The sequence below is a fragment of the Staurois parvus genome, unplaced genomic scaffold (assembly GCF_062004578.1).
Source record: "Staurois parvus isolate SC_StPar_1 unplaced genomic scaffold, SC_StPar_1.0 ptg000020l, whole genome shotgun sequence".
NCBI classification, from domain to species: Eukaryota; Metazoa; Chordata; class Amphibia; order Anura; family Ranidae; genus Staurois; species Staurois parvus.
Genome location: NW_028317816.1, coordinates 14,365,420 through 14,391,762, shown reverse-complemented (window position 1 = coordinate 14,391,762; position 26,343 = coordinate 14,365,420). Strand labels below are relative to the sequence as shown.

Genomic DNA, 26,343 nt, shown 5'->3' with positions numbered 1-26,343 from the left:
GCGATGGAGACAGCAGCAATGGGAGGCCGTACAGGGACCCATGAGAGACTCTGGACCTGGCAGCAGCATGAGGAGGCGGTACAGGGGCCCATGGCAGATTAGGGGCCTGGCAGCAGCTATGGGAGGCCCGTAATCTGCCAGCACCCTATGTCAAAAAATGTAACACACCAGCAGTGTGAGTAGACCTGAAAGTGGCACATGGCAGGGGCATGATTCATGGCAGATTTAATCAGTTGTGTCAGGAACTGGTGGTTTGAAATCCAGACTAATCCACGCCTGATTCATTTTCACAAACGTGAGTCTCTCCACACTTTGGGTGGACAGTCGTGTCCTCCGCGGAGTTACAATACCTCCTGCCGCACTAAACACGCGCTCCGATGCCACGCTACTGGCCGGGCATGACAGCCTTTCAAGGGCAAATTCAGCTAGTTGGGGCCAAAGGTCAAGTTTCGTTGCCCAGTAGTCAAGGGGATTGTCTACCTCGGTTGGCAGGGTGCTGTCCAAGTAGGCCCAAGCCTGTTGTTTGAGGTCCTGCTCCAGGTCCACCTGATGCTGCTGCTGCTGCGGCTGGTTAGTAGTTTCCTCACTGCGCTGGTGAAGAAAGCTACTCATCATCGACTGCAGACTGAGGCAGCCGCTGCTGGTGGAGCTACCACTGCTCCTACCACCCCACCCCTCCCCTGCTGCCATGGCAGCGGAACGCGAGCGCACAGGGCCCACAGTGTCTGAGGATGGACGTTGGCGCACAAAGGCAGAGACCAACTGACTACATAGGTGGTTTTTATAGTACGTTATTTTGGCCTCCCTCTCAGCAGGTGTGAAAAAGGCCACCATTTTTGAACGGTAGCGAGGGTCCAACAAGGTGGACAGCCAAAAGTCATCCCTCTGTCTGATGGTTATTATTCGGCTGTCGCTACTCAAGCAACCGAGCATGCTATGGGCCATTTGTGCCAAGGAATGCGAGGGACTCCCTGCCTCCATCTCCACAGCATACTGCCACGGTGCGTCTGGGTCCTCTGTCTCCTCCTCCTCCTCCTCTACCACATGCTCCTGCTCCTCCACTCCTGTCCGCTGAGTGGAAAAACCACCCATTTCACTCAATAATTCCTGAGCACAAATGTCCTCCTCTACCTCCTCCTCTTCTTCCTGTCCTGCCCCCACAGGGGTCATGTGGCGTTGAGATCTGTGCGCCACGTCTACCGCACCCTGACCAGCCATTGTTAACAGCATTTGTTCCAGGACGTGCAACAGAGGAATGACGTCGTTCATCCCATAGTCCTGGCGACTCACGAATAGCGTGGCCTCCTCAAAGGGCCTGAGCAAGCGGCAGGTGTCACGCATGAGCTGCCAATGGCTGACATCGAAGTTACACAGGGGAGTACCTTTATCCGCTTGTAACATCAGGAAATCGGTGATGGCCTTTCGCTGTTCGTAAAGGCGGTCTAACATGTGTAGGGTTGAATTCCACCTTGTTGCAACGTCGCAGATCAGGCGATGCTGTGGAATTCCGTTCTGCCGCTGCAGCTCAAGGAGGGTGTGCTTTGCGGTGTAGGAATGGCTGAAATGCATGCAAAGTTTACGTGACATTTTAAGGATGTCTTGCAGTGGGATGGTGGATTTTAGGAACCGCTTGACAACCAGATTGAACACGTGAGCCATGCATGGCGCATGGCACAACCTTCCTTGACGCAGAGCAGACACCATGTTCTTTCCGTTGTCGGTCAACATGGTTCCGATTTTCAGTTTGCGCGGAGACAGCCATCTGTCGATTTCTCTGTTCATTACACTCAGAAGTTCCTCCCCTGTGTGACTACGTTCGCCAAGGCATACCAGGTGCAGCACAGCGTGACACCGTTGCGCCCTGCACATGTGATATGCCGGTCGGGTAATGGGACTTGGCACGGGGGTGGCGGCTGAGGACACGAAGGAAGAAGAGGTGGTAGAGGCGGACATGTTTTGTGGACCAAGGACGTGCAAACGTGGAGGCAAAAGCGGCGTGACCTGTCCAAGTTGCTGGTGCGGCTGTGACGGCACCACGTTCACCCAGTGGGCCGTAAATGACATGTACTGTCCCTGACCGTAGTTACAGCTCCACACGTCGGCGCTGCCGTGCACTTTGGCAGAGACCGACATGCTTAAAGACTGGCCCACCATCTCTTCTACATGTGAATGCAGGGCTGGCACTGCCTTTTTGGCGAAGAAATGACGGCTTGGCACTCTCCAACGCGGCGCGGCACAAGCCATCATTTCTCGGAAAGGTGCTGAGTCCACCACTTGGAAAGGGAGGGACTGCAGCACCAGCAACTTGGACAGGAGGACGTTCAGCTTTTGCACCGTCGGGTGCGTGCTCGCAAACTGTTGTCTCTTGGAAACGGATTCCAAGAAAGACTGCTGACGGAATCCGTGAACAGGAGTAGCAGGAGAAGGAGCATCTGAACGAGCGGAAGATGCCAACGAGCGACAACTCCCCTCAGCAGAGGTGTTGGAGCCTTGACTGGCTGATAGAGGGCGATTGACGTCGGGTGACGGAGCAAGTAACGGAGCAGGTGATGGAGCGGGGGCTGGGGCGGGCAGAACCGCCGTATCTTTATCACGGTTTTCCCAGGCCACCAAATGGCGACGCTGCATATGCTGCCGCAACGCTGTAGTCCCAACATGGGCCCCCTGGCCACGCTTGACTTTCTGGCCACATAGTCGACATACGGCTACGTTTACTTCCTCGGGCGGCTTGACAAAAAATTGCCACACCGCCGAGTAGGAAACTTTGCCCCCGATACTCCTCACTGGCTGACTGCTGCTTCCTCCGTGCACACCGGCACCACTACTGGCCGTGGTGGTAGGCTGCAGTGGAGCTGGTGCTGTACTCCGTGGCCGTTTGCCTCCACTGACACTGCTGCGACCCTGCTGCCTCCTGGGCAACCCACCGACTGTTTTGCTCGCTGCCAAGCTGCCACCCTCTTCTCCTGATGATGCGGAAGCAATAGCCTGATGACGACGAGGCTGCCAAGTGCGATCAGCCTCCTCATCATCAATTAGGGTCTCCGCCTCACTACTAGCCCCCTCGGCTGCGTGTGGGTCAGGAGACAGACCTGTCTCTAGATCGGCTACCGAGCCACTCTCCTCGCCACTACTTCTTCGCCTGGCTGCTGAAGAGGCGGATGTCTCCCCCCGTTCCTGACCGCCCTCTGTTTGCTCTTCCTCACTGTACAGTGGGGCTGAGCCCACAGCATGCGATACTTCGCTTGGTGAGGGAACACCAAAGGACAGGGGCAGGTAGAGGACACGTGATTTCAGTGGGCTTGGTCCCGGGCCATGCCAACTAACGGTTGTGTCTGACGTACCCACCGACCGTTGGCTGTAGGTGTCAGAGGTGACCTGGGAAGAGGAAGACGACCGAGCCAACCAATCAATGACGGCAGGGTTGTCGGTGGAGACACAACCGCTGGATGACACCGGGAGCACTGGCCTCTGGCTGCGAATAGTGCTGCCTCGACCCCTTCCTCTGCTGCCACGTCTGCTCGCTCCTAAAACATTGCCTCCTCTGCCACTCCTCTGCATGTTGTCTGACATACTCTTTAATTAAACGATTCTGTGTCCCTGAGTAACAATTCTGTGTCTGTCCCTGAGTAACAATTCTGTGGCCCTAAGTAACAGTTCTGTGTCCCTCAGTAACAATTCTGTGTCCCTCAGTAACAATTCTGTGTCTGTCCCTGAGTAACAATTCTGTGTCCCTGAGTAACAATTCTGTGTCCCTGAGTAACAATTCTGTGTCCCTCAGTAACAATTCTGTGTCCCTGAGTAACAATTCTGTGTCCCTGAGTAACAATTCTGTGTCCCTCAGTAACAATTCTGTGTCCCTCAGTAACAATTCTGTGTCCCTAAGTAACGGTTCTGTGGCCCTAAGTAACGGTTCTGTGTCCCTCAGTAACAATTCTGTGTCTGTCCCTGAGTAACAATTCTGTGTCCCTAAGTAACGTTTCTGTGTCCCTAAGTAACGTTTCTGTGTCCCTAAGTAACGATTCTGTGGCCATAAGTAACGTTTCTGTAGCCCTAAGTAACGTTTCTGTGGCCCTAAGTAACGTTTCTGTGGCCCTAAGTAACAGTTCTGTGGCCCTCAGTAACAATTCTGTGTCCCTCAGTAACAATTCTGTGTCTGTCCCTGAGTAACAATTCTGTGTCCCTAAGTAACGTTTCTGTGGCCCTAAGTAACGGTTCTGTGGCCCTAAGTAACGTTTCTGTGGCCCTCAGTAACAAATCTGTGTCCCTCAGTAACAATTCTGTGTCTGTCCCTAAGTAACAATTCTGTGGCCCTAAGTAACGATTCTGTGGCCCTCAGTAACAAATCTGTGTCCCTCAGTAACAATTCTGTCTGTCCCTAAGTAACAATTCTGTGGCCCTAAGTAACGATTCTGTGGCCCTCAGTAACAATTCTGTGTCCCTCAATAACAATTCTGTGTCTGTCCCTAAGTAACAATTCTGTGGCCCTAAGTAACGATTCTGTGGCCCTCAGTAACAAATCTGTGTCCCTCAGTAACAATTCTGTGTCTGTCCCTAAGTAACAATTCTGTGGCCCTAAGTAACGTTTCTGTGGCCCTAAGTAACGGTTCTGTGGCCCTCAGTAACAATTCTGTGTCCCTCAATAACAATTCTGTGTCTGTCCCTAAGTAACAATTCTGTGGCCCTAAGTAACGATTCTGTGGCCCTCAGTAACAAATCTGTGTCCCTCAGTAACAATTCTGTGTCTGTCCCTAAGTAACAATTCTGTGGCCCTAAGTAACGTTTCTGTGGCCCTAAGTAACGATTCTGTGGCCCTCAGTAACAATTCTGTCTGTCCCTGAGTAACAATTCTGTGTCCCTAAGTAACGTTTCTGTGGCCCTAAGTAACGTTTCTGTGGCCCTAAGTAACGATTCTGTGGCCCTAAGTAATGATTCTGTGGCCCTAAGTAACGATTCTGTGGCCCTAAGTAACGTTTCTGTGGCCCTAAGTAACGTTTCTGTGGCCCTTAGTAACAATTCTGTGTCCCTCAATAACAATTCTGTGTCTGTCCCTAAGTAACAATTCTGTGGCCCTAAGTAACGTTTCTGTGGCCCTAAGTAACGTTTCTGTGGCCCTCAGTAACAATTCTGTGTCCCTCAATAACAATTCTGTGTCTGTCCCTAAGTAACAATTCTGTGTCCCTAAGTAACGTTTCTGTGGCCCTAAGTAACGTTTCTGTGGCCCTAAGTAACGGTTCTGTGGCCCTCAGTAACAATTCTGTGTCCCTCAGTAACAATTCTGTGTCTGTCCCTAAGTAACAATTCTGTGGCCCTAAGTAACATTTCTGTGGCCCTAAGTAACGTTTCTGTGGCCCTAAGTAACGTTTCTGTGGCCCTCAGTAACAATTCTGTATCCCTCAGTAACAATTCTGTGTCTGTCCCTGAGTAACAATTCTGTGTCCCTAAGTAACAATTCTGTGGCCCTAAGTAACAATTCTGTGGCCCTAAGTAACGTTTCTGTGGCCCTAAGTAACGTTTCTGTGGCCCTAAGTAACGATTCTGTGGCCCTAAGTAACGTTTCTGTGGCCCTAAGTAACGTTTCTGTGGCCCTCAGTAATAAATCTGTGTCCCTCAGTAACAATTCTGTGTCTGTCCCTAAGTAACAATTCTGTGGCCCTAAGTAACGATTCTGTGGCCCTCAGTAACAAATCTGTGTCCCTCAGTAACAATTCTGTGTCTGTCCCTAAGTAACAATTCTGTGGCCCTAAGTAACGTTTCTGTGGCCCTAAGTAACGGTTCTGTGGCCCTCAGTAACAAATCTGTGTCCCTCACTAACAATTCTGTGTCTGTCCTTAAGTAACAATTCTGTGGCCCTAAGTAACGATTCTGTGGCCCTAAGTAACGATTCTGTGGCCCTCAGTAACGATTCTGTGGCCCTCAGTAACAAATCTGTGTCCCTCAGTAACAATTCTGTGTCTGTCCATAAGTAACAATTCTGTGGCCCTAAGTAACGGTTCTGTGGCCCTCAGTAACAATTCTGTGTCCCTCAATAACAATTCTGTGTCTGTCCCTAAGTAACAATTCTGTGGCCCTAAGTAACAATTCTGTGGCCCTAAGTAACGATTCTGTGGCCCTCAGTAACAAATCTGTGTCCCTCAGTAACAATTCTGTGTCTGTCCCTAAGTAACAATTCTGTGGCCCTAAGTAACGATTCTGTGGCCCTCAGTAACAAATCTGTGTCCCTCAGTAACAATTCTGTCTGTCCCTAAGTAACGATTCTGTGGCCCTAAGTAACGATTCTGTGGCCCTAAGTAACGATTCTGTGGCCCTAAGTAACGTTTCTGTGGCCCTCAGTAACAATTCTGTGTCCCTCAGTAACAAATCTGTGTCCCTCAGTAACAAATCTGTGTCCCTGAGTAACAATTCTGTCTGTCCCTGAGTAACAATTCTGTGTCCCTAAGTAACATTTCTGTGGCCCTAAGTAACGTTTCTGTGGCCCTAAGTAACGTTTCTGTGGCCCTAAGTAACGTTTCTGTGGCCCTAAGTAACGTTTCTGTGTCCCTCAATAACAATTCTGTGTCTGTCCCTAAGTAACAATTCTGTGGCCCTAAGTAACGATTCTGTGGCCCTCAGTAACAAATCTGTGTCCCTCAGTAACAATTCTGTGTCTGTCCCTAAGTAACAATTCTGTGGCCCTAAGTAACGTTTCTGTGGCCCTAAGTAACGTTTCTGTGGCCCTAAGTAACGTTTCTGTGGCCCTCAGTAACAATTCTGTGTCCCTCAATAACAATTCTGTGTCTGTCCCTAAGTAACAATTCTGTGGCCCTAAGTAACGTTTCTGTGGCCCTAAGTAACGATTCTGTGGCCCTCAGTAACAAATCTGTGTCCCTCACTAACAATTCTGTGTCTGTCCCTAAGTAACAATTCTGTGGCCCTAAGTAACGATTCTGTGGCCCTCAGTAACTAATCTGTGTCCCTCAGTAACAATTCTGTCTGTCCCTAAGTAACAATTCTGTGGCCCTAAGTAACGTTTCTGTGGCCCTCAGTAACAATTCTGTATCCCTCAGTAACAATTCTGTCTGTCCCTGAGTAACAATTCTGTGTCCCTAAGTAACGTTTCTGTGGCCCTAAGTAACGTTTCTGTGGCCCTAAGTAACGTTTCTGTGGCCCTTAGTAACAATTCTGTGTCCCTCAATAACAATTCTGTGTCTGTCCCTAAGTAACAATTCTGTGGCCCTAAGTAACGTTTCTGTGGCCCTAAGTAACGTTTCTGTGGCCCTAAGTAACGTTTCTGTGGCCCTCAGTAACAATTCTGTGTCCCTCAATAACAATTCTGTGTCTGTCCCTAAGTAACAATTCTGTGGCCCTAAGTAACGATTCTGTGGCCCTCAGTAACAATTCTGTGTCTGTCCCTAAGTAACAATTCTGTGGCCCTAAGTAACGTTTCTGTGGCCCTAAGTAACGTTTCTGTGGCCCTAAGTAACGATTCTGTGGCCCTCAGTAACAAATCTGTGTCCCTCAGTAACAATTCTGTGTCTGTCCCTAAGTAACAATTCTGTGGCCCTAAGTAACGATTCTGTGGCCCTCAGTAACAAATCTGTGTCCCTCAGTAACAATTCTGTGTCTGTCCCTAAGTAACAATTCTGTGGCCCTAAGTAACGTTTCTGTGGCCCTAAGTAACGATTCTGTGGCCCTCAGTAACAAATCTGTGTCCCTCACTAACAATTCTGTGTCTGTCCCTAAGTAACAATTCTGTGGCCCTCAGTAACAAATCTGTATCCCTCAGTAACAATTCTGTCTGTCCCTGAGTAACAATTCTGTGTCCCTAAGTAACGTTTCTGTGGCCCTAAGTAACGTTTCTGTGGCCCTAAGTAACGTTTCTGTGGCCCTTAGTAACAATTCTGTGTCCCTCAATAACAATTCTGTGTCTGTCCCTAAGTAACAATTCTGTGGCCCTAAGTAACGTTTCTGTGGCCCTAAGTAACGTTTCTGTGGCCCTAAGTAACGTTTCTGTGGCCCTAAGTAACGTTTCTGTGGCCCTCAGTAACAATTCTGTGTCCCTCAATAACAATTCTGTGTCTGTCCCTAAGTAACAATTCTGTGGCCCTAAGTAACGATTCTGTGGCCCTCAGTAACAATTCTGTGTCTGTCCCTAAGTAACAATTCTGTGGCCCTAAGTAACGTTTCTGTGGCCCTAAGTAACGTTTCTGTGGCCCTAAGTAACGATTCTGTGGCCCTCAGTAACAAATCTGTGTCCCTCAGTAACAATTCTGTGTCTGTCCCTAAGTAACAATTCTGTGGCCCTAAGTAACGATTCTGTGGCCCTCAGTAACAAATCTGTGTCCCTCAGTAACAATTCTGTGTCTGTCCCTAAGTAACAATTCTGTGGCCCTAAGTAACGTTTCTGTGGCCCTAAGTAACGATTCTGTGGCCCTCAGTAACAAATCTGTGTCCCTCACTAACAATTCTGTGTCTGTCCCTAAGTAACAATTCTGTGGCCCTAAGTAACGATTCTGTGGCCCTCAGTAACAAATCTGTGTCCCTCAGTAACAATTCTGTCTGTCCCTAAGTAACAATTCTGTGGCCCTAAGTAACGTTTCTGTGGCCCTCAGTAACAATTCTGTATCCCTCAGTAACAATTCTGTCTGTCCCTGAGTAACAATTCTGTGTCCCTAAGTAACGTTTCTGTGGCCCTAAGTAACGTTTCTGTGGCCCTAAGTAACGATTCTGTGGCCCTAAGTAACGTTTCTGTGGCCCTAAGTAACGTTTCTGTGGCCCTTAGTAACAATTCTGTGTCCCTCAATAACAATTCTGTGTCTGTCCCTAAGTAACAATTCTGTGGCCCTAAGTAACGTTTCTGTGGCCCTAAGTAACGTTTCTGTGGCCCTAAGTAACGTTTCTGTGGCCCTCAGTAACAATTCTGTGTCCCTCAATAACAATTCTGTGTCTGTCCCTAAGTAACGATTCTGTGGCCCTCAGTAACAATTCTGTGTCTGTCCCTAAGTAACAATTCTGTGGCCCTAAGTAACGTTTCTGTGGCCCTAAGTAACGTTTCTGTGGCCCTAAGTAACGATTCTGTGGCCCTCAGTAACAAATCTGTGTCCCTCAGTAACAATTCTGTGTCTGTCCCTAAGTAACAATTCTGTGGCCCTCAGTAACGATTCTGTGGCCCTCAGTAACGATTCTGTGGCCCTCAGTAACAAATCTGTGTCCCTCAGTAACAATTCTGTGTCTGTCCCTAAGTAACGTTTCTGTGGCCCTAAGTAACGTTTCTGTGGCCCTAAGTAACGTTTCTGTGGCCCTAAGTAACGATTCTGTATCCCTCAGTAACAATTCTGTCTGTCCCTGAGTAACGTTTCTGTGGCCCTAACTAACGATTCTGTGGCCCTAAGTAAACGTTTCTGTGGCCCTAACTAACGTTTCTCTGTCCCTAAGTAACGTTTCTCTGTCCCTAACTCTCTCCCTGCATACAGCCAGGTCTGCCTCTGTTGAATGACTGGAGGCAAATGGAGAATTCTAAAATGGCCGCTATTTATAGCTCGACCATTACACTGTGCTGGCTGGCTGGCTGCTGATTGGCTAATGCGATCACATGTCATGAATGAATGCATTATGGGTCAGCGCGCCTTATCTGCGCGCCTTCCCAGACATCCCCGCTCCGTCGCCGCACATGTCGCCGCCATTTTAGGAAAAATTTCGATTCGCGCATCCGAAGTCTGCTTATTTTCGGATTCGACGCGAATCGAAATTTTCCTAATATTCGAAACGAATTCCACTTCGCCTACTTCGATTCGCTCATCTCTAGCATCCACCTATCAGTGCTGCCTATCAGTGCCGCCCATTAGTGCTGCCTATCAGTGCCACCCATCAGTGCTGCCTATCATTGAAGCTTCATCAACGCACATCAGTGAAGGAGAAAAATTACCTGCTTTGATAAATTTTATAATAGAAACAAAGAAAAATGTTTTTTTTTTCATACAAAAACTAAAACACCCAGCGGTGATTAATTACCACCAAAGAAAGCTCTATTTGTGTGAAAAAAATGATAAAAATTTCATATGGGCACAGTGTTGCATGACCGCACAATTGTCATTCAAAATGCGACAGCGCTGAAAGCTGAAAATTTGACTGGGCAGGAAGGGGTATAAGTGCCCAGTAGGCAAGTGGTTAAACTGACCTTTTTCTCTTCCAGGTTCTGTTGGCATCACTATGCTGCTGACGCTGACACCTTCCAGCAGAAACTTTACATGTACTGGAAAAAGTCACAAAGTCCCGTATTTGAGCAGGAGGACAGCCGTCCATGATGAACTTGCAGAAAGACAAAAGGAAGCATGACCCTCACACTAACTAAACTATCTGTACAGTTTTCTAGCAGGGGGTTATGATCCTGCTGGCAGAAACTTTTTACACAAGAGTCTCTGAAGGAGGCGCCCCTCAATAGTATCAGTCTCTTTAGCAGTGTTCTGGGCCTTACCACCACATTTTCTTCATGGGCCATACTAAAGAAAAGAAGAAAAAAAAAGAGAAAAAGGGGTGGGTGGTGTGATCTTGCCCAAGTGTTCAAGTAAAAGGGGTTTTCCCAAGCATTTTCACCCGTACATTTCAGGGTTAGGCAGGCTGATGGCTTCTCCATTGGGACCCTGCTTGTTCACCGAGTAGCTTCTGCTGGGCCATCTGACCTTGACAATGACTACCCGGTCCTTGTAGGTGGCCCTTCCTTGGCTCCACTCCAGCCAAATGTCCTGGAACCAGTCCAAAACATCTGAATTATGAGACCCCCTTTGAAATCTGGGAACAAGCAGAGTGTGCTACACCCAGGAGAGGATTACTGTTCTTTATATGAAAGATATGTTGTTCGCTTTCTGTTACTTTGATTTTTGTATCTCTGTGGGAATTCCCTTCCTCACTCTAAGAGAATGTTTCTGATATATCTGTAAATAAACTTTCAGGTGATTCTTTACCACTTCAGTACTGGGCACTTTCATCCTTTCCTGCCCAGGACAATTTTCAGCTTTCAGTGCTGTCGTACTTTGAATGACAATTGCGCAGTAATGCAACGCTGTATCCATATTACATTTTTATACTTTTTTCCTCACAAATAGAGCTTTTTTTGGTGGCATTTAATCACAATGTGGGTTTTTTTATTTTTGCTAAATAAACGAACAAAAAGACAGAAAATAATTAAAAAACATGTTTTTCTTCGTTTCTGTTTTTCAAGTAAATTATTTTGCAAATAAATAATCTTTCTTCATAAATTTAGGTCAAAGTGTATTCTGCTAAATTTCTTAGGTAAAAATAATCCAAATCAGTGTTAATTTAGCCTGTAGGAAAGTTAGAGTCCACAAACTATTTTATATGTATGTAAGTTGTACTATTTTAAAATTACTTTATTTTTTTTACGATATTTTTTTTTTTTTTTTAACACACTGAACAGAAGAATACAATGTTACCATAGTACTCTGTGGAAGTGATCAGGATGATTGCTTATACCAGTGAATTTCACTGTTACAAGCAACCATTTTTACTTAATTAAATTGATTCATTCAGTGTTTACTATTGTTGCTAGCTATACCATGTCAGAGATCAACACAAGAGTACACAATGGATGTCATGAATGAAAACCATCTGTTGTATACAATTGTCATGTGATCTGCTGTGATTGCTCACAGTGATCAAATGGTACTGGCAGCCTCCAGTACACTCATCGTTCATCCACTGTGTCTGGTAGACAAAGTGGGTGACAGATTGCACCACAGTGGGTTTGTTCCAGGAGAACATCATATGAACAGTGAATGTCTGGCCAAGCCTTCATTTATCTGGAGGCCAGGTGGGAACTGGGTAAATAAAGAATTAACAAAAAAAAGAAAATGCAGGACAGGATATTGAATGCTATTTTAAAGATCTCTTTATTCAAAGGCAAGAGCTTGCTGTTTAGGGATCATTTTTGGTTCAAGAAGTAAAATGTTTTAGATCGGGGATGCAAAATATTAAAACTGATTGTAAGTTTAGATGCCAAATTACCTTGTGAGCATCCAATAATATGGAACTCAAATGCCTGCAAAGTGCAGCAAATCATAGCAACCAATTAGACTTAAATTTACAACAAGGTAAAAGGTACTGTAGGGAGGTCTGCACTGGTGGGGAGAGAGAGGGTCTTTACTGGAGGTTGGGGTCTGTACTGGTGGGGAGGGAAAGGGTCCATATTGAGATGTGGCTGGGGGAGTGGGGGATCTATGCTATGGGGGTGGTCTGTACTGGTGTTCTGTTCTGAGAGCTGGGAGGAGGGGCCTGAGCTAAGGAGGAATTAAAGATATGGGGGAAAATCTGTACTGGAATGGGAATAAGGTCTGTGGGAGCAGATCTGTACTGGGTGGCATATGGGCTTGGGGTTGGGGGAGGGTTGTACTTGGAGGAGAGGGTAAGTTTTGGTTGTACTCTCTACACTACCCTGTGCAATATGTACTTCTGACCCCTGTACAGTGTACGTTATACACTTTTGATCCCTATACTCTGTCCAATAGCTACTCCTGACCACTGTATTGGAATGATAGCTTCATGATAGCCACTCCTGACCCCGGTACTGTATGCAATATGCAATCCTGACCCCCGTACTCTCTACGATAACCACTCCTGATCTCTGCACCCTGTGCATTATGCACTCTTGATTTTTACACTTGCTGCAATACCCACTACTGACTCCTGTACATTTTTTGTGCATTTTGTGCACTCCTGACCCTGGCATCCTATATGTTGCACACTTCTGAGCCCTACACGATTGACACTGTTGTACATTTCATACTCCCAACTACTGCACTCTGTATGCTGGCCTTCATATGACATACTCTTGACCACTGCACTCTGAATACATTATATACTTCTTAAGTTTTTCTTTGCAGAATGGCATGTGCAGAAGGGCATATGTAATGGAACAGTTTCATTACTTGAAAAATGAGTATCCTGAGGTGTGTACATGTCTGTTAGTTTGTAGCACAGTCTTTAATGGCTCATTGGCAAAGACACTCAACCCCTTGCAGTGCAAAAAGCTGTTTTTATTTTTTTGTACTAGAGCTAAGCTGCACGTAGGCATCCTATATAAAGTAAATGGACCCATAGTATGACAGGCATAGACCTTGACATACAGGCTCTGTATACCTGACCCTACATATGTCAGATTCAGCTGTGCGGGTGAATCCATATTGCTGATGCACACCCATTCACTTTATATAGCCTGCCTGCACACCGTATGCTTTGAACATTTAAACCACAACAGCAAACTTGTGCTGAAATAATTTGACTTCTACAGGTGTAAGCAAATGCTGTGTTTGAACAAGCATTGTTGCTAATTTGTTTTGCAAACTGAACATGTAGTGTCTCTTTCATTTCCTACTTATCTGCATTATAGCCCCAGCACACCAGAGATATCTGTTGAAGACTGTTTCAGAATATTCAAGGTATGAATCAATAATATACTCCGATGCATATGATAAAGTGACATGAATTAAACATTTTTGTTAACACATAAAGGGCTGTTGCACATGGATGACAAAAATACCACATTTTTAGGTATTCAGACATTTTTTTAAATTAACTGAATGTGGCCCATTGCTTTCAACGGGCCTCTACACACAGGGGCATAAATATCAGTAAACGCATGCCGTGGTTTAGATCCGCAAAACAAAATACAAAAATCTGTTTTATATGCATAAATCACACCTCCCCCTATAGTAGATGTTTTTTTTATAGTTCTAATAATTTTTACGAACATATATGCATGCACTATACAGACCATACTCACATTTTTTAGCACTGGATCTTTCTACCAGGAAGATCCTGCATGCATACAGCAAGGACCCTAACAGTAAAGCTGAACTCCAGGAAACCAATGTCATGCGTTGCAGTGGGGCTGTGCCCATACTGCAGGGGTTGACTGCTTGTTTATCTAGGAGGTCTGGGTATAGCCTTTTGTACTTACCCGATCTTCCACTCCCACAGGCTCTTCTGTACTGCTAGACTAGTTCCTGCAGCTTCTTCCCCTCTGGTGGTCTAATGTCTTCTGCCATCAAGACCAATGCAGGGACCATAGGCAAAACCTTTTTTAAAATTCTGATAGAGTGGTGAGGGGTTAGAACCATTGTCATGTTTTCATTGCTGCCTGTGTCTCTGCTAGGGTGAGTCACTTTCTCTAATTGTCCTGATCATCAGTGTCACAAGGAATTAAATTTAGGATAAATCCAAATGTTTACATTGCCACCAGAACAGGAATAGAGGGGAAATTTTTCAATGGAGACACTTGTTCCTGTGACAACTGACTAAGAGGGACTATACCTCACACTAGAAAAATATGATCTCACTTCCTGTTGAATCTACAGGACAGGAAATGAAGGTATATCTCCATAGTAAGATACCAAATGCTTCAGCTGTTTTCTATGCTCTTACTAAACTGTTCCTGCTGGACCTAGCAACATTGCCTGCCTCTAACTAGTAGGGGGAGCAGACAAGCCAAAAGAATTCCAAGAGACCTCTATGCTGGCCACAATGGAATATGGGAAGTGAAGTCCAGGAAGGGAATTATGCTATGGACTTTTCTGGACCATTGGACTACAGTTCCCAGAACAAGATGGCAATAAATGGAGAAAAAAAGTTGCATTTCTCAGGCTGTGGAATGAATAGTTTCCTTTTTGCCGGGAGAGAGACCAGAGAGTGCACATCGCTGTCCAGTGTGCACCACCAGTGCAGTATGTCGGCAGCCTGAGCAAGATGCAGAGTGCTGAGTTCGGGGTAACGACAACCAAAGTCACCTGGGTGCAGAGCAGAGAGTGGATCAGATAGTGAGCTGCAATATTGCTGTGACCAGTGAGCTGCTGCTGTGTGGATTTACTATCTGATGCTAGAGAGAGAGAGAGACTGTTCCTTTTAAGGAACTGATCGTACAACCATCTAGTAGCCTTATTGCTGCCTGCAGACTTGACTGAGACTATTCTCATGTGCACCAATGGTGCAACTGGGCCCCGATGCTAGTCAGCTGAAGGGTTAGGATTGTAGACTACTATGGTACATATACTGAAATTTATGCAGCTACAGTAAAGACACCAATGGCAGTGATCAGCGACTTATAATGTGACTGTGACAATGTGGCGGGCAGTCTGGCACTAACAAATACATGCTGGGAGGGACACTAACTGACACTGATGTCGCTTGTGACACGAATACAAGCTATGTGCCTAAAAAGTGTAATGTGTGCTGCTGTTACTCACAGATCTAGCTGTTTTTTTTTCTCCCTGCTTTTCCCTGCTTTTCAGGGAGAAGAAACAGCCAGATCGGTGTTATGTTTACACAGAGTTCTGTGTGTTAGTAAACAAAGAACTCTGTGCTTTGATTGGACACAGCTGATCAGCAGGTTTTAGGCAAAATCATTGGCTGAAACCTGCTGCCAAACTCGTGCTGTGTCCAATCACAGCACGTATCAGCAGGGGCCACGCACATGCGAGCCCAAAAGACTGCAAGCAGGTGGTGACATACTCGTACATTACCTAGCCTGCAGCTGCCACCCGCTCGCAGTAGATGTTCTGTGAGAGGACGGCAAGCAGTTAAGCAGCTCTTATATGTGTATTCCAGCTGCATATTTAACTGTTTGACTGGAGTTAAGAAAAAGAGTGTGTCACTGATATGTATTGCCTGCTTGTTGCATCAGTGGTGCTATCTAGCAAGTGACTTCAGCAAATGCTCCAGATATAATATAAGCATGGTTTTCTCCAGTTTCTCTGGTTTCCTTCTAAAATTTTTAACACCAAGGAACCCCTGATATAACTTCCTGGTCTCAGGGAACCTCTGCTAATAACTACTATGGGATTGATTTACTAAAACTGGAGAATGCAAAATCTGGTGGAGCTCTGTGTAGAAACCAATCGGTTTCCAGTTTTTTCCGTCAAAGCTGTTGTTAGAAATTGATTGGTACAGCCACATCAGATTTTGCTCTCTCTAGTTTTAGTAACCCAACCCCCTGTATCTGTAGCCCACTGTAGATTAGCAATATGGTCATTGGGAAGAATCCCCACTTTACAGTTAGCTAAAATGATCATTTTTGCCAGTGGTTACTTATCTGAGAGGCAGAACTTGCTCAGTGGTAGGAATCCATAGGAAACTGGTTGAGAAAGGTTGTGGTTGAATAAATGGGGACTCACCAAATTGGTCCTAGAGCTGGTAAGAATCATGTATTTAATGGAACATTAGATTGTAAAGCAGCTTGGGATAGAGACTAATCTGAGCGAACCTTGTAAGCTCCCTGTACACTGGGCATTTGTCCAGCTCTTCTAAACGCTTTTCTCCTAAGCCGTGGTTAGGCACGTTTAGGTGCGTCAGTTGCTTAGGCATTTCATAGGCATTGTATTTAAACACGTCTGGCGTTTTTTTTTTCTGCCAAAATTCTCCTCTCCTGAAGGCGCAAGTGATGGGGGTTTTTTTCTGCCTCTAAACACCTGTAAATGCCTATGTGTGCATGGACATATAGGCATTTAGAGGTAGGAAAAAAAATAAAGTCAAACATCAAAAAAAAGTCAAGCGCCTGTAAAACAGGCGTTTTTGAGGCCTATAAAGTACCAGCTAATATGTTGATGTTTATATGTAAATACAGAAAATTAATACATACTTTTAGAAAGCTTTACAAATGGTGAAAAATCGAATTTCCCAGTTTACTTATTTGCTTGGATAATTGAAGGGAACGACATTTCATTGTGTGAACATTCTCAATTCCTTTAGTAAATCATCTTATATATGTCCATATGTGTTAATGGTGACTGTTAACATCTGTGTACATTATGTTATGACATTGTGGATTAACACCTTCTTTTCACTTAAGTCAACTTGAACAGTGAATACAACACTTATGGGAGGTCCATATTTTTACTTTTTTTTTTTTTTTCTTTTTTGTTTTCAAAATTGTATTTAGTTTGTGAAATAATAGGGCCTTGGTGGTTCAATGGCTTACTGCCTTGCAGTGTTGTAGTTTTGTTTTAACTGAGGGTAATGTCAGTATGCAGTTTGCATGTGTTTCTAACATATGAAGAGTGGAAATCAATCAATCTGAATAATCAGTCTGTATACTGGGTCTAAGGATATGCCAATGGCCCTAGTGCGGGCCTGATAAAATCTTGAGGCAAGTTGAATGTGGCCCATGGCCTGTATTTTGAAGACCTCTGATCTAAGGCACTGATGCCTCAGTCTGCTACTTTCACAAGATTTCGAGTGAGATGTTGTAATTTCACTACTGTGCTGCTCACTGTTATTCTGAGGACTTGTTGATTTTGGAAGCTATACCTGAGGACCTGCAGTGCAAGCATTTTCTTAATCCTATTTTGTAAATTCAGTAGATCTGTACTTTCTCTACCTCTCCTGCTGGTTCCTGATCATTACCCCACCAGTCAATAGGGAGATAGGTCTGACTTTACTAAGCAAAGCCCTTCCTCTACTAAAATGACTACCTACACACAGGGATACAGTGCAAAACAAGACATGGTAAGTCAGCAGTGGTGAAATAATGCACTGTACCAGCCTACAGGCAATACTTGCTAGCATCTTCATTATTATTTCTGTATCATTATCAACCTATATCAAGTAATAATGCTTGGGTTTTTAGGCTGCATTCACACTGGAGCAGAGCGATTTTCAAGGGTTTTTATTTGAGCATTTTTGCAAGTGTATACAAGCGTTTTTAGAAGAGTATTACAGGCTTTTTACATGTGTATTTATGCTTGAGGCTTTTCGTTTTAGCTACAGGAAATTACTTGGAGGAGGAGATCAGTTAATATGTGCTAAAAAAAGGGCCTAAAAAAAACAACGCTCAAATCAAGTGTATACACAGGCATTCCCATTGAAGTCTACGGGGCCAAAAACACTCAACTTTGCCTGATACATAGCTCATTTAGTTTTTGGAGCAACAGGCATTCACCTACAAGTGGCAAGATGCCCATATGTGAACAAGGGCTATTGAATGCAATAAGTTTTTGCTTTTATGAGCGTTTTTGTGAGCTACAAGCTACAAAACTCTCAGGTGTGAATGGGCCCTTTATGAAAAATATAAATATACAACATTTTGCAACATTTTGTAATTTAAAAAATGTTCTTTATTCAAATGACTAAAGGAGATATATATATATATATATATATATATATATTTATTTATTTTACAGGGAAAGCAGCAGAATTAAAGGACCGGAATCCCTATAGAACCTTGGACAAGTAGTGTACTATGGTGGGAAGAACATGTAAAACTCAACCACCACAAAAAAAGACTAAATACCCTGTAGTACACTGCATTACTATAATCATCATGAGCTGTAGAAGTAAAACCTACTACTAAGAAAGTTATACTTACTGAATTTTAATTACAACTGAATTTCAAACATGCTCTGCTTCTTTTTTTTTTATTTCTTTTCCCCAGATCTACCATATGTAGCCTTTAAAGCTCTAGCTTTTGCTCACATATTGCTCCTGTTCTGAATGAGTGATTGTCAGATGATTTAGAAGTAAAGTGGTAAATGTCAAAATGAATTGTGATAATGGATTTTGCTTAGTATACAAAGTTCATTTTTTCTCTGCGACAGTTAATCGGTCTTCACACCTACACATTTTTTACCTTGCATTCGTGGAGAACAAAGAAATCAGCAGCAGACTCGTGCTGAAAATACTGACAGTAGCCTCTTCATTTTTATGTTGTTGGAAAAGAATCCTGTGTACGATTATTATTATTATTATTATTATTATACAGGCTAAGATTAGAGCATTTATAGTTGTTTTATTATAAAAAACCAAGCATGACAATAGTTTTGAATAGGTAAGACAGCTCTTGAGTCAACCTCTAAAGTTTATCTGTCACCTAATCACGTTGAAGGCGGCTACTTAATCTGGCCATATACTGTGCAAACTGGAGAAAATTCATTTTGTGGGTTGCCCTTGCCGCCCCTTCCTGTCCAACATCTTTCAATTGAAAAATCAAAGGAGCTGGGTGGAAAATTGTTGGCTGAACAGAAGCTGCAACTAATTTGGGTTTTCTGATGGCCACCGCCACCAGCAGGGCAATTCGTCCATCCCCACTGTTAGTCTGCAGGCTGAACAAAAAAGAAAATGTGTCAGTGTATAGCCAACTTTAGGAATTACTTTAACTAGGAATTAACGATAACGCACATGAACCTAATGTATGACTGACGTTCTGTATGAATACCCAACAAGCAGTACTTCTGCTGTTGCTACGGCAGGTTAGAGCATGAATGGATAGCAATGACTGCCTGGTTGCTAGAAGGGAAACAGACATTTCTTCTATCAGACACTTTATGCTTTACATAGTTTAGTCACATACCCAGCCCCCTTCAAATGTGTTTCCTTTCACTTATCCCTACATCACTACTGTGTAATGAAGTAACGTAGGTGTCATTGCAAGAAACCAGAGAGTGCAGAAGGGCACCAGGCATCCAAGACTCCTGGAAGTGTTGGGTACAGGAGACACTTCAGGTGTTGGGAGAGTGCATGTGATCAGCACTGGACCAATCTGCACTGTCCAGACAGAGGGTCAAGGGTCCTGCAGCCTCATAGGACAGTGATAGGAGAATTAAAACTCTTCCTACAAGCTTTAACCAGTGCTCTGCTGGACACTGACAGAAGTCACAAGACTGCTATACACTGCTGATGAGAAAAGGTATTTAGCAGTTTATATTTACTAAAATAATTTCATTTCCATGTTCTGTGTACTGTAGAAGACCAGATATAATAAATGCAGGGTCCTAAATGTGCCCCAGGGAAATGCACTAAAACCGCGCAAGGTCAGACACACCTTTATCACTTAAAGACTAGATTTACATGTAGCATGGTATCTGTATATCAAGGTGACAGGGTCTCTTTAATTTGGTATTTCATAATGAGTCTACAAGTCATTACTAAATCCCAACATTCACAAAGCAGAACTCTAATTTGTGAGTGTTTAATATGTTCCAAGGTACATGGTAATATCTTGACAATTAGAGACATCTCTGAAGTGGTAGAAGGCAATACCGTATGCTGGATTGTGATTTTGGCTGTACAATGGTAGTTTATACAGTGTGTAATGGTCAGCACAGTTCCACTCAATGTTCACCTTGCAGGATGGGGAGAATGCATTTTCATAATGACTATCTAGTATAAAAAGTGATAGCTCAGAATAGAAATGCACCGATCAACAAACAAAACTCTTTTCTGCCGAAAGTCATTAGGGTTTGTTTACTAAAAGCAAATAGGCTGTTTATGATTTTTTCCCTCATTTAGTGAATGTAGTAAAAATTCACTTTGTGAAAAATACCCCTTAATGGGCAAGGAACATTTTAGAAAACTTTGTTTACTTGCATATGATTAGATGATGGGAGTCAGTGGAGCTTAACATTCATTAATTCTTTTACAAAGTAAACAGCCTGTTTGCCTTTAGCAAATCAACCCAGTTAAGTTTAACATACAGACTTGATTCAGAAAGGAAGAACAAAACACATCTTAATTTCTTGTTAATACATGTATGTGCATACGCTCCAACAGAGATACACAGACTAAAATGTTCTTTTGCTTACTCTGCAAGGCAGTACAAAGAACCATGAAAATTGCATCAACCCATAGCAACCAATCTGTTCACAATTCATCAGTTTAGAGACGCCAGCCCACAAAATAATGATATGGGTTGTTGCACATAAAACATTACTTCATATTGGCTTACTACATAAACCCACACATGGTATTTCTTGAATTAATGGATAGTGCTATGATTTTGTGTTTATAATGTTTTTGTGCCAAGTTGCTAATATAACTGCATCTATAAGACAAAGGTTTTCAAAAACCACCCAGGACTTTTACATTTATGTAGTTCACTATACTTAAGATATGGTTCTTTTGCCTTTAATTGGAAATAGCTTAAAGTATATTTAAAGTCAAAACTTCTTATCTTGATCATATAGTACAGGACAAAGAAATAGTTTAAAGTACTGTGTATCTAAATCCAAACCTTTTTTCCATTTTAATAGATTAGATAACAGTTAACCACTTTCAGTTTTTTGGCATCTGTGTTCCATTGGGGCGATTTCCCTTCGCTTCTATCCTATACAGTACACATTTACAAGGATGTAAGAGGAGATCTCTTCAAGGTTAGGGAAATCTCTTAGACAGCTGTCACTGGAACAAGTGGCCTCTTTGGAAGATTTCCCTTCTGTACCTTTGTTTGGTAACAGCTCGCATTTTTGAATTTCTCATCACTTTCAGTATCAGTGACCGTGGTACAGGTACACAAGGATAAATGGACAGGGTGAATCTGTGTAGCAAGGGCACGGACAGCAAGTGTTTTAATTTGACACTACTGTATACAAAACTTTAAAAATTACTTAAGCTACACTTTTAAGTTTTACTAAACCCATAACAGTAAAATTAGACTTTATATGCAGTAAAGCATGCTTGTTATACTTGCTATGGAACCTAATGGGTTAATCCACATTGTGTAAAAAGGTTGTTTAATCTTGTCTTCTCTGATCCTCCCCTTCTTCCACTGCCCCCAATCAATCTGCTGATAGTACAGAATTCTAGGCGTCACTCTGCACATGCCCAGTTTAGTGTGTGGCTAGAGCATTTTTTCTTTTTCTTTGGGGGAGTGCATGTGATCAGCACTGGGCCAAAGAAAAGGCATTTAGTAGTTTATATTTACTAAAGTCATTTAATTTCCATGTTCTGGGTACTGTGGGAGATCAGATATAGTGAGTGCAAGGTCCTGGGTTTAGTAACACTTTCAGTTTAGTAATTCATCCCCGTTGTATACATAAGTGAATACATGGTTAAGCCATCATGCATTATTTAATAATAAATTGTAAAGAGCTGTGAACAGCTAATCAGTTCTGATTAAACTAATTACATGCAAATGCTAAAAACTGATATCTAATTAGTTGCTATGAGCTTTGGCAAATCTTTGTCCTTTGCACTTGGTTTATTTAGGAAGGCATTAAAAAGATCACTAATGGCATTAAAATACAGTAGCTCATATAATTTTACCATTTAGCAGTTGAGAACATTTGAAACAAAGATACATTCTAAAAAGTTGCTTTGGGCATTTGACATTTTTTTTTAGCACTGGAAGCCAGATGGAGTTGTTTGGCAAAAATATGTTCTATCATTTTGTAAAGTGCTGAGCAAACTGTTGGCGCTATATAAATCCTGTATAATAATAATAATAATATCCACATGCCTCTACTATTTATATAAACCTAAATTTTAAAGTAAAATTAGGTGTCCTTTCATTCTGGTTACAGTGGCCAGTTATTCATATGGACCTGTTCGGAAGCTCCATATAAGTCTATGAGCAGTTGGCAAAATTTGGAAAAAACTTTAAAGGCCTTGGATGTCACAAAAGTGACGTCTGTCCCATTCTGCAATGTTTCAGCAGGGGATCTGTTCACAGATCCCTTTTTAAACTGAGTGGACAAAGTCCACATAAAAGAACCTTAACACTTAACTGTTTCGGCTCAGAATCCGCACCGCACACTGGCACCTTAATATTACCCCTAACTTAACTCTAAAACTTACTAACACCTAACCTGACTTTAATTTATAAATCAATCCTTCCTCTAAATTTAACCCTTAATTTAAAGCGTATCTAAACCCAAGAAGAGAAATTGCTAGTATTGCAGCTTGCCAGTTCCTAGTCGTGGTGGCTTCATTAGTTTTCTTTTTCTTTAGTTTAAGTTGATATTCTTGCCATTAAGTCACTTTCTGTTATAGGATGACAACTGTACTGAGTAGCATTGTCACCTTAGGACTGGGAGTGTGTTAGGACTACATAACACCTCCCTCAGAGAGCAGGGGATAATGCTAACTGATAACAGTCCAGAGGCAAAGAGTACAGGAAGATATCAGCTCACAAGAATTCTGTGATACAGCTACACAGATAAAATTAAACACTTTCAATGGTATAACAGACCAAAATGGAGCAAATAAGAGAAATTTATTGTTAAAATTTACATACACTTTAAACAATAAGCAGCCCTTAAACCTTCATATTAAACCTCCATAACACTGAAACTTAACCCTTTAAGTCCAAAACCTAACACTTAACTTATCTATGACCGTAAAGCTAGTCCTTCTCTGTTGTAATCCTTTTGCTAATATATACCTACAACTGTATGCTTACTTTATCTATGCTGATAGTTTCCCGTATCAGTCACAGTCCCTGCACCAAGATGCCAGACTAAATTATTTGTATGTTATCTCTTTTCTTAGTAAATAAACACATACATTCCTATGTAATCTGTTCAGAGTACACTGTTCTAAAGTAAATTGGAGTAACTGTAGTTTATATTGCAAGTTGGAGGGATATACATTTTGCAGCATTTTTGAATATCATTATGTATTTTACATTCATATAATAGTATGTTCATATGTAAGTTGTGAAATCATATAGAAATAAAATTGCACACATCATTGATAGGCTTTTACAAATTTTGTAAGAGATAAGGAAATTAATAAAAAATAATTACATTAAAAAATCAAGCTTACTGAGAAAAGGGCAGTTGTTTTACAACACAGCACACCATTGTATAATGACATAACTATGTTTTATGTTAAATCATTTTTAAAGGCTATTTACTACTTGTCCTTCTCTGTTCCATACCATTAGGCAAGAACCCAGCAATAATGGGCACTGGCCAGATGAGGGCAGCAACACTCCAAACAATGATAACCAGAGTCATGAAACAGGCTACCAAAGTGGACTCAATAGGCTTCCGATTCATTCTCCAGCCCTGTTCACCTCTCAGCTCCTCTAAACTGAAGTCCAGGCAGCAGAAATTCAGTGATTCTCCTAACAGCGAATTTTGAGGATCTGTTGAAGTTGAAGAAATGAAAGAAAAGGTAGAAGATGCAGCAGAAGAAGCATGCTGGTGCCTCAGGTGACCACTCCTCCTGCTTCTTGACCATCCACATCCTATGCAAAGGCGAAATTCCTGTTGAGCACCGGAAACCCCTAGATGCTCAATAACAACTGGGGATACCACCCGGTTATAGGCTGCTGCGAAAAATGCTCTGCCATGATTATTGGTAGAAAAGAGCAACAGGTCGCACTGGAAGCCCAATTGACGCCCCCAGCGGACCAGTAGAGAGGTGAGCATTAGCCTCTGAACACTGATATTGCAGTGCACTGACCCATGTTGTTGAGAATGGGAGGCATGGAACTCCTGATGGGTTTGAGGAGACAGGATCAAAGTCTCTTTGTTGCTCTCCCAGGTATTACTGGCAGAAGGTAGAGGAGAAGGAGAGGAAGAAGGTGGGATCTTGGTATGTCCTGGTTGGGTTCCCCTAAGCTCTTCGCCACTCTCCGCAACTGTTGTCCTCTTTTCAGTTTGTAAGTCAAACTCCAGATTAGCCAAGGACCTGCTTGAAGAATTAATAGGGAGTAAGAAGATGTCTTCTTCAGTGTGTCCCTCCTGACTCCATCCTTCTGTTGGTGGCTGGATACAGATAGCCAACAAAGCCACTAGCCCCTGGAGCAGGCTGCTTGGAGGGCACAGACGCAGCACCCTCATTGCACAGGATGTTAGAGAGGAGGCTGCATGGTTAACTGGAAAGAGACAGTGCTTGCACAAAGACTGAAACTCACACAGGCGTGGAAAAGGATGCTAGTAACTGAGATCGCTCCACACTGCCTCCAAGTCATCCTCCCTCTGCTTTACCCTCCTCCTCTTTCTTCTTCTCACAGCTTTTGATTTAGATGATTAGAGAATTGCACAATGATCTTTATCAATCTCTTTTATTTTTTAGGTTTCCAGAGGAGCAAGTAGTGATGGCCCCTGCCTAACAAATGCATTGCAACACTTACAGCCCTCTGAACAGTGGGGATGTTTTTACCTAAGATCCTCTGAAAGAAAAAAGCAGCAGGTGCTAGCTTAGATTTTGTTATAGTTCTCAAAGTAAAGAAAAAAAAGTAACAGCGGCAGATCGAAGATTTGTAGAAGAAATAACAACCGCATTTAGAGTTTTCTACATTTCTAGCTTAATGTGATATCATTTTGGCTCTGACATTTTAGGATTAACAGAGTTTGTAAATCAAAAATAACAAATTCCATACTTTTGTAAGGACAAAAGATCTGGATGGCTGAGTGGCAGCATATTTAGTTAAAGGTATGTAATTCTTAACAATTAACTCTTATTCGGTCCTCTTTTGTATGTTAAATAAACCATTGAAAGTGTTTTGTTATATTAATTTAATGAGTGCAAAAATACCTGCTTATTGTGCCAGAAATAATGTCATCTGATAAATTTGCGTTGTGTACTCTGTCTGCACTTGCAGTTATCAGTTAAATTGTTACCAGCTATTTCTGAGGACTACAGAACCCCTCCTCTCCCTTTTATTTGAAGAAGACAGCCTAAGGCTTCTGCAGTCTTTTCCTAAGAGGCAATGCTGCTTCTCCATAGATATTGTATGGAGCATTGGCACCCTAGGACAGGGAGTTACTGGCAGGACCACCAGGTGAAAATAAAAGGGGGACAAAAAAAGAAAACTAATGCAGCCACCACATCTCAGGACTAGTAAGCTTATTACACTTTTGCTCTTGGGTTTACTTAGGTATACTTTAGCAAGTAATTGTTCACAACCTAACAGTTGCGCTCAGTGGTGCATTGCATGATAACCGCATTTCAGAACAAGGCAGTTTTATCATGGTTCAATTCAAATCTACGTGATTATAAGTATTGCAGATTTAAAGCAGGCTCCTAACTCCTGCATGTAGTAGTTTGGATAAATTTACTTAGAGTACAATGACAGGTGTCCTTCCAGGAAATGAAAGGAAATCTTTCCATTGCGGCAGGACAGTTGCTGAAATAAGAACCTGACTGTATCCTTATTTTTTCTTTTGTTTACTTGTTGTTTGTGTCTAAATTGGAGACACCCCCCCCCCCCCCACTCACTTCCTGGATAGGGAAAGAATGATTACCACTCTCTTCAAGGAAACACCTACAGAATGTTGAAATCTTCCACTCTCTATTGTAAACCTTTTCTAGTTCTTATTCCCATAGGAGCCACTGGAAATTTGCCCAGGTTCTTCCCAAATGGATAGCTCCGCAGCCAGGCACATGAACACAGTCACTCGTTTCCTCAATAACCAGTCTAGGGGTGTTGTTTTTGTTTTTATTTTTGGAGAACTTGGATAGGGATGAGGGAGCTGAGTGGGATACTCCAAAAACAGGAACTATGTACAAATGGAGGGCAGTGAACTCTTTTTGTAAGGCTGAAGCAGAAGTCCTTGCATATAGCAAACTGTGGACTTGGCTTGTAGTAGAACAGTAAAAGCACTCAGGCTTCCTTCTTCAGAGTAACAAGATCAGTAA

General features: G+C 43.0%; 1 protein-coding gene across 1 annotated transcript; it reads right to left on the bottom strand.

The window, feature by feature from the left end:
* Positions 1-19,929: 19,929 nt before the first annotated feature.
* TMEM158 (transmembrane protein 158) lies at positions 19,930-24,783 on the bottom strand. Its single transcript, XM_089687419.1, has one exon. The coding sequence runs from the start codon at positions 24,540-24,542 to the stop codon at positions 23,601-23,603; it is 942 nt and encodes a 313-aa protein (XP_089543545.1). The 5' UTR covers positions 24,543-24,783; the 3' UTR covers positions 19,930-23,600.
* Between the last annotated feature and the right edge of the window lie 1,560 nt (positions 24,784-26,343).